The sequence below is a fragment of the Oncorhynchus kisutch genome, linkage group LG28, assembly GCF_002021735.2.
Source record: "Oncorhynchus kisutch isolate 150728-3 linkage group LG28, Okis_V2, whole genome shotgun sequence".
NCBI lineage: Eukaryota > Metazoa > Chordata > Actinopteri > Salmoniformes > Salmonidae > Oncorhynchus > Oncorhynchus kisutch.
This window is the reverse complement of record NC_034201.2, coordinates 25,798,777-25,811,322: the sequence shown is the minus strand read 5'-3', so window position 1 is coordinate 25,811,322 and position 12,546 is coordinate 25,798,777. Positions and strand designations below refer to the sequence as shown.

General features: G+C 41.9%; 1 protein-coding gene across 4 annotated transcripts in view; it reads left to right on the top strand.

Annotated features, from left to right (window-relative positions):
* Positions 1 to 10,765, top strand: part of LOC109873239 (AP-2 complex subunit beta-like) — an 81,483-nt gene extending 70,718 nt beyond the window's left edge. For 2 of the 4 annotated variants that reach the window (XM_020464862.2, XM_020464861.2), the window contains 2 exons: positions 5,432 to 5,586; positions 8,450 to 8,745. In XM_020464862.2, the coding sequence (XP_020320451.1) occupies positions 5,432 to 5,586; positions 8,450 to 8,524 (230 nt within the window). In that variant the 3' untranslated portion in view covers positions 8,525 to 8,745. Of the gene's footprint in view, positions 1 to 5,431; positions 5,587 to 8,449 lie in introns of all 4 variants that reach the window. The other 2 variants (XR_004205931.1, XM_020464859.2) reach the window with 2 other exon arrangements.
* The last annotated feature ends 1,781 nt before the right edge of the window (positions 10,766 to 12,546 follow it).

The window sequence follows — 12,546 nt, the reverse complement described above, 5'->3', positions numbered from 1 at the left end:
TGTCCCATAAAGTAATCTGTACTCTGCTTGACATGCAATACTCCATTAGCCTAATTTAAAACAAGGCTTTTTCCACAGCCACTGTAGAGCCATGAGAGGTAGGCTAGTTGAAAACAAGTATTCATTTACAACTGCGACATGGCCAAAACATTTTGACACATACAAATCAGAGTTACACATGGAATAAACAAACATACAGTCAATAATACAGTAGAGAATGAAAAATCTATATACATTGTGTGTAAATGAGATAAGGGAAGGCAATAAATAGGCTATGGTGGTGAAGTAATTACAATATAGCAATTAAACACTGGAATGATAGATGTGCAGAACATGAATGTGCAAGTAGAGATACTGGGGTGCAAAGGAGCAAGATAAATAAATACAGTATGGGGATGAGGTAGTTGGATGGGCTATTTACAGATGGGCTATGTACAGGTGCAGTGATCTGTGAGCTGCTCTGACAGCTGGTGCTTAAAGCTAGTGAGGGAGATAGTGGGGCAAAAAAGTATTTAGTCAGCCACCAATTGTGCAAGTTCTCCCACTTAAAAAGATGAGAGAGGCCTGTAATTTTCATCATTGGTACACTTTTGGCCCATTCCTCCATGCAGATCTCCTCTAGAGCAGTGATGTTTTGGGGCTGTTGCTGGGCAACACGGACTTTCAACTCCCTCCAAAGATTTTCTATGGGGTTGAGATCTGGAGACTGGCTAGGCCACTCCAGGACCTTGAAATGCTTCTTACGAAGCCACTCCTACGTTGCCTGGGCGGTGTGTTTGGGATCATTGTCATGCTAAAAGACCCAGCCATGTTTCATCTTCAATGCCCTTGCTGATGGGAGGTTTTCACTCAAAATCTCACGATACATGGCCCCATTATTTCTTTTCATTCTTTCCTTTACACGGATCAGTCGTCCTGGTCCCTTTGCAGAAAAACAGCCCCAAAGCATGATGTTTCCACCCCCATGCGTCACAGTAGGTATAGTGTTCTTTGGATGCAACTCAGCATTCTTTGTCCTCCAAACACAACGAGTTGAGTTTTTACCAAAAAGTTCCATATGACATTCTCCCAATCTTCTTCTGGATCATCCAAATGCTCTCTAGCAAACTTCAGACGGGCCTGGACATGTACTGGCTTAAGCAGGGGGACACGTCTGGCACTGCAGGATTTGAGTCCCTGGCGGCGTAGTGTGTTACTGATGGTAGGCTTTGTTACTTTGGTCCCAGCTCTCTGCAGGTCATTCACTAGGTCCCCCTGTGTGGTTCTGGGATTTTTGCTCACCGTTCTTGTGATCATTTTGAGAGATCTTGCGTGGAGCCCCAGATCGAGGGAGATTATCAGTGGTCTTGTATGTCTTCCATTTCCTAATAATTGCTCCCACAGTTGATTTCTTCAAACCAAGCTGCTTACCTATTGCAGATTCAATGTTCCCAGCCTGGTGCAGGTCTACAATTGTGTTTCTGGTGTCCTTTGACAGCTCTTTGGTCTTGGCCATAGTGGAGTTTGGAGTGTGCTGTTTGAGGTTGTGGACAGGTGTCTGTTATACTGATAACAAGTTCAAACAGGTGCCATTAATACAGGTAACGAGTGGAGGACAGAGGAGCCTCTTAAAGAAGAAGTTACAGGTCTGTGAGAGCCAGAAATCTTGCTTGTTTGTAGGTGACCAAATACTTATCTTCCACCATAATTTGCAAATAAATTCATAAAAAATCATACAATGTGATTTTCTGGATTTTTTTCCCCCTCATTTTGTCTGTCATAGTTGAAGTGTACCTATGATGAAAATTACAGGCCTCTCATCTTTTTAAGTGGGAGAACTTGCACAATTGGTGGCTGACTAAATACTTTTTTGCCCCACTGTATGCGTTTCCAACTTCAGTGATTTTTGCAGTTCATTCCAGTCATTGGCAGTAGAGAACTGGAAGGAAAGGCGGTCAAAGGAGGAATTGGCTTTGGGAGTGACCAGTGAAATATACCTGCTGGAGCGCGTGCTACGGGTGGGTGCTGCTATGGTGACCAGTGAGCTGAGATAAGGCGGGGCTTTACCTAGCCAGTGGGTTTGGCGATGAGTATGAAGCAAGGGCCAGCCAACGAGAGCGTACAGGTCGCAGTGGTGGGTAGTGTATGGGGCTTTGGTGACAAAACGGATGGCACTGTGATAGACTGCATCCAATTTGTTGAGTAGAGTGTTGGAGGCTATTTTGTAAATGACATCGCCGAAGTTGACGATCGGTAGGATGGTCAGTTTTACAAGGGTATGTTTGGCAGCATGAGTGAAAGAGGCTTTGTTACGAAATAGGAAGCCGATTCTAGATTTAATTTTGGATTGGAGATATTTTAGGATATTTTTAGATTCACTTAAAATAAGGTCAGTGTTTCGTGTAGGTTTACACCACCTTGCCAATTTTAGAACTTTGTAGATATCCATAGGACAAGGTAACTCTAATCAATATAAGCGAAGATACAACATTTTGTAGTAGATTTATGAAAATATTTTGACAAACGTTACCTTATCCTAGTGAGATTTACACGGGTATCAAAACGCCGAGGCGGTTTAAGTCTGCACGAAACACTGACCTTATTTGAAGTAGATCAAGACATTCTCTATGGAAGACATGAACAGTAAAATAACGAAGGAACCCCTTTCAAGTTCAGCTGCAAGTTATTACAGGAATTATCACGCGTCGACTATTTCTCTCTAAACCATATACCTTTGACTATTACGAGCCTGCTGCTGCCTACCACCCCTCAGTCAGACTGCTCTATCAAATCATAGACTTAACTATAATAAACACATAGAAATACGAGCATTAGGTCAAATCCGTAAACTATCACCTCGAAAAACAAAATGTTTATTCCATTCCGTATTTTATCTAACGGGTGGCATCCATGAGTCTAAATATTCCTGCTACATTGCACAACCTTCAGTGTTATGTCATAATTACGTAAATTTCTGGCAAATTAGTTTGCAAAGAGCCAGGCGGCCCAAACTGTTGCATATACCCTGACTCTGCGTGCAATGAACGCAAGAGAAGTGACACAATTTCACCTGGATTTCTTTTAGCTAAATATGCAGGTTTAAAAATATATACTTCTGTGTATTGATTTTAAGAAAGGCATTGATGTTTTTGGTTAAGTACACATTGGAGCAACGACAGTCGTTGATTATTTTTTATAAGATAAGTTTAATGCTGCTAGCAACTTACCTTGGCTTACTGCATTCGCATAACAGGCAGGCTCCTCGTGAGGCAGGTGGTTAGAGCGTTGGACTAGTTAACTGTAAGGTTGGAAGATTGGATTCCCCCGAGCTGACAAGGTAAAAATCTGTCGTTCTGCCTCATTCCTAGGCCGTCATTGAAAATAAGAATGTGTTCTTAACTGACTTGCCTAGTTAAATAAAGATTAAATAAAAAGGTGTAAAATGTACAATTAAAAATCTGCAAAATCGGCGCCCAAAAATAACGATTTCCGATTGTTATGAAAACTTGAAATCGGCCCTAATTAAATCGGCCATTCCGATTAATCAGTCGACCTCAAATACTAATGGTATGACTGGTATAGCAAATCCGAAACATTTGTTACCAAGTTGGCAATGTACTAGCTAGCTAATGAGGGTAATCTCTCATCACTTTAAATGGTCTTGAATCATGCTTTTGATTTTAGTGTGTATCACATTTGCCCAGTAATCAGTGTTTGTCTCTCTTCTTCATTTGAAGACATAGCATGTCAATGTGATAGTGGTTGGATGGTTTCAAAGGCTGTTATTAGAATACAACAGACATCCTTTCTGCCCTTAAAAAGACTATTCGACAATTCACTTTCTGCCTAGAAAATGACAAGCCACTGACCACTTAAGTTGCCACTCACATTCAAACAAAGTGAGGTAACAAAAAACAGTCACCTGCCATCTATGACTGACAAGTGTTGCTCCAAGGTAAATGGTTAGAGCGTGGGAGCCTTGCCCACCAGAAGTCTCCCTGCAGACTATAACCTAATAAAGACACGTCATACAGGAAGATGTTCCACTGCACTGTAGAAGAGATCAACTTCTCTTTTCCACTGTCACTAGTCCTGCCTCTTTCTTTTTTTAACCCTTCTTTTTCTCCCTCTCTCCATTCACCGCCTGCCTCTCAGGACTCCTTTCAAGGCTCTTCGCCTCACCTCTCCACTCCCTCAAGAAGACTTCGCACAAGCTATTTAATGATAACCCACACCATGCCCTGTTGCCCCCAGACAACAGGGTGACTAGGGGGTGAGAGTGGTGGCACTGACCAGTGCTCAGGACAGGACCGTGCTTCTACACCTGCATTGCTTGCTGTTTGGGGTTTTAGGCTGGGTTTCTGTACAGCACTTTGAGATATCAGCTGATGTACGAAGGGCTATATAAATCAATTTGATTTGACCTACAATGGGACATGGGCCTCAGGGTCAGCGGTTATGGTAGTGGTAGTTAGTCCTTTGACCTATGATTTTAAGCCCCTTAGTGTCTAGTGCCATCCCCCCACATCTAGATGTGAGATCTGGAAGTTGTAGTAGCTACTCCCTGTACTGACAGTCCACAATAAGAGTGCAGCATACGTACTGTTAGAAGTTACCCTAGCTCTGTTCCTTCCTTAAAGTCCTACTTAGATCATGACACTTTTTTTTCCTCACATAGAAGCACAAAGGAGGGACTTAGCTCCTGCAGTTGTTTTGTGAAGCTAATGTAGATGTATTAGCTGAGCTGCTCCCTGCTGCCAGTAGTTAGCCAGGCTCACAGAGAAACCATTAGAGTTGCCTTAAGGGTAAAGATTGACTGGGACAGAGGAATAGGCAGCTGATGTAGGTCATGGAAATGTAATGATATATCAGGCAACGTGTGTAGTCTAATATGAGTCAAGAGCAGCGAACAGGATATAATAAAGCTATTATTCAGAATTTTGTCTTACATTAAAATTTAATCTCCATCTTGTTGTATCGAGTCCCTCAGTCCTAGTTTTTAGATGAAGCTGCAAACCAATAATGGAAACTCTTCCTAATCCGTAGACTAGAGAATGAAGCATCCGAAAATTAAGCTGCTATTGTACAATACCTCAGTCAATAGATAACTCCTCTCTCAGTTCTGTATGTCTAAATGAGTACTGTAAGTACAAAGAATGAATTTGAACTGCTGAACTGCAATACACCAGAGAATACACTTATCCAATGTGCACTTAACAGTAGTCAACCTTAGGCAAAGCTTAGCCCCAAGGCCTGTATTCTATGTAGCGCTGAGTTGCAAAATTCCATTTTTTTTATTTTTTTTTATTACATTTTCAATTTAAGGATTCCCTCTCAGCTTATTCCCTCATGATTCCAGAAATCCTTTAACCACGATTCCCCCCCAAAATGTTTAACATTTCGATCCCAACTTCAACTATATTCCTGACTCGTATGTAATGTGGCCTTGTAGACACGGTGTCGGGGAAGCTGCAGAACGACAACATCTACACCATCGCCAAGAGGAACGTGGAGGGCCAGGATATGCTCTACCAGTCCCTCAAGCTCACCAACGGCATCTGGATCCTGGCTGAGCTCCGCATCCAACCCGGCAACCCCAACTACACAGTAAGACACCCACCGAACCTCAACCCTCCTAATTCAGAACTCTCACATATTGTAGAACGTTTTTGTCGGGAAAGGTCTGAAGTGCCAAGCAGAAGGCAAGGTAGCACACTCATATTTCCTGGCAAGGAGGGTTGGCTTTCATACATCAAATAAAACCATACTCATTGGTGGATGATATACCATTTGTTGACTGTATTAATATTTCCACCCTTCCCTCACTGGAGTATGAGGGATAAACACATTTGTGTTTTTTCCCTCCAGCTGAACATACCCCAAAGGCCCTAGACAGCAGCTTCTCTACACTCTCTTCTAATAAAGTGCATGTTACATCCAGGAGGTAGTACAGTGGTACCTAGAGATGGTTTATGTAAGTAATGAAAGTTATCGATCTTCTTTGTTTAACACACACCCAGCCATATCCTGTTCCCTCATCATGTGTTTGAAGGAGCCTGTTCATCATCGAGGGCTCATTGGGAATGACCTGTCACCTGGCAGAGTAATGGCAGGCCATGAACAAGGTCAAAAGCCCCATGTAGCACTGCTAATAGCTCCTTAAGGCAGGCTTGGTCAGGTGCATCAAGTCAGTTTGTCTAGTGAGTCCAGACTCAGACAGGTCCTTAATTGATTCCTTTCTTAGCCATTCAAGGACAAACATGCATACATCCTGATGAATGTATTCAGGTGAGGTCTAAAACATTTTATATTGAGATTTTTTTTACTTTCTTGAGAAATGTCTCGACTCCAGTTTCCTATTATTTCTTTCAAGTGCTTTCTTTTCCCTAAGTTATAGTCCTGTACTTTTTCTTTGGTTATGTCACCTCAGCGGAGTCTCTGACAACTCGTCACCGCCTTGATCTCTTCTCTCTTTAACAGGTCTCTAACTTTACACTATGAGCCCTAGAGGTTGTTGTTAGGGAAGATCTGTGAGCTCAGTGATCAAGCTGAAGGCTCTTTAGAAAACAAACAGTGTAGCAGCACACTCATATTTCCTGGCAATAAGGAGGGCTGACATTCATACATCCAATAAAACCATACTCATTGGTGGATGATATTCCATTTGTTGACTGTATTAATTGTAAATTAACACAGCGATAGCCTTCTGTCCTCACCAGATCAACTGTCTATCAGTATTTTCTTATTGTTATTCTTCAAGTAAACCACCTGTGAAAAGCTTGATAGCAGGGAGTGTCACAACACCTAAAATGTGATTATTTGTGTTATGCATTAGCAACAATTCTCGTGTTCATGTGAAGCTCCAGGCAAAAAAATGTCAGCATCAGTAAGCCATGGAGGATTCCCAGCTCTCTGACTATCTCTATGGCAGTGCTTACCCACTGGTACTCTCCACAGTGGAACTTCAGTGCTGCTGTCCCCAACTGCTGTGTTCTGCCTGCCACAATCTCTCTCACTGCCTGGCTGGGTGACTACATTAATCTCCAGATTAGCGCCTCCTCACCCTGATTGTTTTACAGGCAGCTATTCAGGCACTGTCTGCTCCCTGGCTTGATTACCTGTGATGGGCGTCTCCTCAAGGAAAAGCCTGTTTGGCCTGGCTGGCCATGCTGTCAGGCTACAGCTAATTGATTCATAATGGGAATTCAACCCAGGGTCCCCTCAGAGCAGTCGTGCTGCTGCAGCCTGTTGATAACAGTGGGATAGGGTAGATTAGTTAGACTCTAGAAAGAGAAAGTTCCTGGGGAAACTTAATTTGCAAGCAAATAAATCTTGCTTGTGACCAACTGGTTTGAAAGCCGGCTCTGCTATGGGTTAAAAGACTGTTAACCCGTCAAAGCAGTTGAGAACAAACACTTATCCTATGACGTCAGGGCAGTGGAAGACTGATAATAGAAAGTGAGCTATTGTGATGGCCATGGCTACGTTTTTTCCCCCATACATAGATAATATACTGGGGTTAATTCATTGACAGTTAATATCAACCTTTCTGTGTCTCTGAGGACAAGTGTAGGGCTTTGTGCTCCAGTCTATACACACCATCATATACATAGATATTTATATTCTGGACTCTGGCATTGCTTTATTTCTTAATTCCTTTATTTTTATTTTGGGGGATTTGTGTGTATTGTTAGTTACTACTACACTGTTGGTGCTAGAAATATAAGCATTTTTCTGCACCTGCAATAACATCTGCAAAATATGTGTACGCAACCAATAACATTTGATTTTATTTAGTACATATAGTACAACATTATTGTTGCTAAGCCACTGAAAGAATGCACCTAGCAAAGGCTTAGCACAGAGGCCGAACATGTTTTCAAAATGGTCAAGGGCTGCTTTTGTGGGGCCAATTTATTGACAGACTCCTCTCAGATAAATACCTTTGGGACAGCATCAAAAGGCCTGTCATGGAACAGTGAGAACATATGGACCAGGCCATAGTAACAGGAGAATGTCTGACTACGTACTAGTATTTATTCATGTTGTAGTGGTTGTAAAGAGGAAGTATGGATAAAAAGTGAGACTTCTAAAAAAAAAAAAAAAAAATTAAATACATCTGTGGAATCCAATAATCAGGAAACGTGAGTAGGGGTGGTAAGATTTTTCAATTAGTCTCAGACTTAATTAGGCCACTGTCAATAGAAACTGATTAATGCAGATGTTAAATCTGGTCGAAGGAAAATGCATTAACTGATTTAATATACTTTGTAGACATACTCAATAACACTATTATATATTATTGTATTATATAATTTTGTTTACACGAAGTGTCCCGAATGAAAAGATTTGCAAAGCAATTAAACTGTTGTGCAGTGGGTAAGGTGAAGTGTTCAGAGTTATTGAGCTGATAGGTAACCTACAGTGTAGTTGTACATCAATCTATATATTTGCATGTCCTCTCTTCCAGCTGTCCTTGAAGTGCCGGGCTCCTGAGGTTACCCAGTATGTCTACCAGGTGTACTACTCAGTCCTGAAGAACTGAACTCTCTCTCCGTCCACTCACTCACCACCCTCCACTCCACACCTCTCTCCAAGAACAAACAGCAGCGGTTAGCGTTCTAGTCATGCCTTATTCCTCTCCACCATCCTTACCGCCATGGGAGAATGTGACATCCCCAGTCCATCCTTAACTAAATGTCTTAATGTCGTAAAATGTGGTTGATGGTGAAGCTCTCCAAAAAATAAACCTTTCATATTCACTAAGCCATCGCCCCACCTCTTTGTACTGTATTTCCAATATTGTAAAGTGTAATATATGTTTTTGTGTCTATTCTTTTTAAGGCTTTATATTCTTCCGTGGTACTTTTCCTACTTGCCCAACCATAATCGATTGAGTGCCATCTACCAGGCCTTGCTGGAGCCGAAAATGCAAGTTGAACCAATTGCTTAGTCTCCATGATGCATCAAGTACCATTTTGAGCCAATATGGCAGTGGTGAGAGCAGAGCCAGGGAACATGAAATAGATTTTAATGCATTAGTGGATTTCATTCTGTTCTCGTTTTAGTAACCACTATGATAAACCACTATTTATGGTAGCTATTATTATGTTTGCTCCAGTCTGCCATTCCTTTTTTACTGGTGCTTGCAGGCAGCTGATCATTTCATGCTTCTCATCCCTTTTCTGATTGCTCGACCTGCCACAACAATCAAACACCGCTATAGCCATTCCTAGATTGTCATTCCTAGATTTCCAATAATCCATGTCCTTTTGCTGGTTTTGTGCTGCAGTATTAATGAATATGCCAATAGTGAGTGTGGAATGAGTTGTCCATTCTGTATTGCTGTTCTCATGTTACATTGATTGCAATGAGATAGTATGTATTATTCTTTAATTGTAAGATTGTTATTGATATTCCATTTGCAGCTGTTCATCTAAACAGAACTCAAACCCAGGGTCAAACCCAAAGCCAGGGTCAATATCATTTTATATTTTGCTTAGTAGGGAACAACCCCATACTGTCATCAATGACATGCCTAGTGTATGTGTTTGTATTATTGTGCTGTTAAAACCACCTCCCTGGCATTGCTTTATCCTGAACATGGAGGATATGTAGTGCTTGCAGCCCACCTAAAAGACCAGGGTCACCCCTCTATGATTATACTGTGCAGTGACCTGGTATAGTTTGTAGACATGAAGTTCTGTACAACTAATGAAAGATTATTATATTACTACCAGAATAAGTGTGCTTGAAATCCATAACAGAAAAACAGTGGCACTATATTCCAGTTATGTACCAAGTCCTCATATGTGGAAGTTTAATTTTACCTGTATTTAACTCGGCAAGTCAATTAAGAACAAATTCTTATTTTCAATGACGGCCTAGGAACAGTGGGTTAACTGCCTGTTCAGGGGCAGAACGACAGATTTGTACCTTGTCAGCTAGGGGATATGAACGAACTTGCAACCTTTCGGTTACTAGCCCAACGCTCTAACCACTAGGCTACCCTGCCGCCCCAGTGATCTAAATACGTTTTATTTAGAAATGTATACAAACTGATGTGATTTTAATATGCCATATCTCTATGAACATTGTTGTTATACCTCTGCTAGTTGAGCTCAAACATTTTAATAATTTTATTTAAGCCAATGTAAAAAGCAGTCTCAAGGGTACCAATTGTGTTTGTGACTTTAGCTTCTTAATTGTATTGTTACCATACATGCTGATGTGCCTGTGAACCTGCAATAGAAGCAGTGTCCAATGCTCCCAAGAAATCTTAGCGGTCGGTTTCCCTCACTCTCAAAACGACACTTAGTTACATGGGAAGGTCTGATCTTTGGCCACAGTTTGATTGTATGTGTCCCCAGCAAGATGTTGGGTAACACTTTTTTGGGATAGTCTGTAGAGCATCTAGATGGACTATCAGTAACATTTTAACTATCTACTAACCCTAGCTATGACCCTAAACTTAACCCTTACCCTAACACTTATTCTAAACCGAACCGTAACCTGGTAGTATGACCAGATGTTATTATAAAGGCGTATTTGGTTCTGGCTTTCCCACCCAGAACTATGTTTGAGAAAAATATTTAATGTATTTACTCATAAGCCCAGCAACCAGGAATAGGCCAACAGAACAGCTGTAGTAAGAAATAATGTGACAACTGAAATTACCATATGTTTTAGCCTTCTCAAGCTAGCCTGTTGATCCTGCATCACTCCTCATCCCCAATTTGTCACTGTATCCGCTCTTATTTCAATAAAATGTCTGTTATAAAACTTATGCAGTGCCTGATGTTTCACTGTCATTGGTTCACAATCCAAAAGCAGTCCAAAGGTAATATGGCCAGCATGAGGCACAGCCAAATGCAGGGCCGGCATTATGGGCGGGCCCTAGGGGGCATGGCCGCCCTACCGTACCTCCTTGCCTGTTCAAATAGAGTATTGATAATTTATTTGACCGAGACGGTCGCCAACAAAAAAGCTTTTTAATCTCTGATAAAGTATCTGAGAGAGTGAAACAGTGCCCCTCTATCTCCATACTTGTAGTCCATGTATCTGATGCGCTCTGGAAAAAATAAGTATAACACGTCATACTTTTTCTGCCCAGACAGAAAGTGCATTCGGGAAAGTATTCAGACCCCTTCACTTTTTCCACATTTTGTTACATTACAGCCTTATTCTCAAATGGATTCAATTTTTCCCCTCATAAATCTACCCAAAAAGCAAAAAAAAGAAATATGACATTTACATCAGTATCCAGACCCTTTACTCAGTACTTTGTTGAAGCACCTTTGGCAGCGATTACACCCTTGAGTCTTCTTGGGTATGACGCTACAAGTTTGGCAGACCTGTATTTGGGGAGTTTCTCCCATTCTCTGCAGATCCTCTCAAGCTCTGTCAGGTTGGATGGGGAGTGTCACTGCACAGCTATTTTTAGGTCTCTCCAGAGATGTTCGTTAGAGTCGTTAAGTCCGGGCTCTGGCTGGGCCACTCAAAGATATTCAGAGACTTGTCCCAAAGCCTAGAGTCGTTAGAGTCGTTGTCCCGTTGGAAGGCGAACCTTTGCCACAATCTGAGGTCCCGAGCACTCTGGAGCAGGTTTTCATCAAGGATCTCTCTGTACTTTGCTCTGTTCATCTTTCCCTCGATCCTGACTAGTCTCCCAATCCCTGCCACTGAAAAACATCCCCAGAGCATGATGCTGCCGCCAACATGCTTCATCGTAGGAATGGTGCCAGGTTTCCTCCAGACGTGACGCTTGGCATTCAGGCCAAAGAGTTACATTTTGGTTTCATCAGACCAGAGAATCTTGTTTATCGTGGTCTGAGAGTCCTTAGGTGCCTATTGGCAAACTCCAAGCTGGCTGTCATGTGCCTTTTACTGGGGAGTGGCTTACGTCTGGCCACTCTACCATAAATGCCTGATTGGTGGAGTGCTGCAGAGATGGTTGTCCTTCTGGAAGGTTCTCCTATCTCCACAGAGGATCTCTGGAGCTCTGTCAGAGTGACCATCAGTTTCTTGGTCCCCTCCCTGACCAAGTCCCTTGTCCCCGATAGCTCAGTTTGGCCTGGCGGCCAGCTCTAGGAAGAGTCTTGGTGGGTCTAAAATTCTTCCATTTAAGAATGATGGAGGCCACTGTGTTCTTGGGGACCTTCAATGCTGCATGAATGTTTTGGTACCCTTCCCCAGATCTGTGCCTCGACACAATCCTGTCTTGGAGGTCTACGGGCAATTCCTTCAACCTCATGGCTTGGTTTTTGCTCTGACATGCACTGTCAACTGTGGGACCTTATATAGACAGGTGTGTGCCTTTCTAAATCATGCACAATCAATGTAATTTATCACAGGTGGACTTCAAGTTGTAGAAACATCTCAAGGATGATCAATGGAAACAGGATGCTCAATTTCAAGTATCATAGCAAAGGGTTTCAATACTTGTATAAAAAAACAGAAATACCTTATTTACACATTTGCAAAAATGTCTAAACCTGGTTTTGCTTTGTCATTATTGTGTGTAGATTGAAGAAAATGTTTTATTGAATCAATTTTAGAATAAGGCTA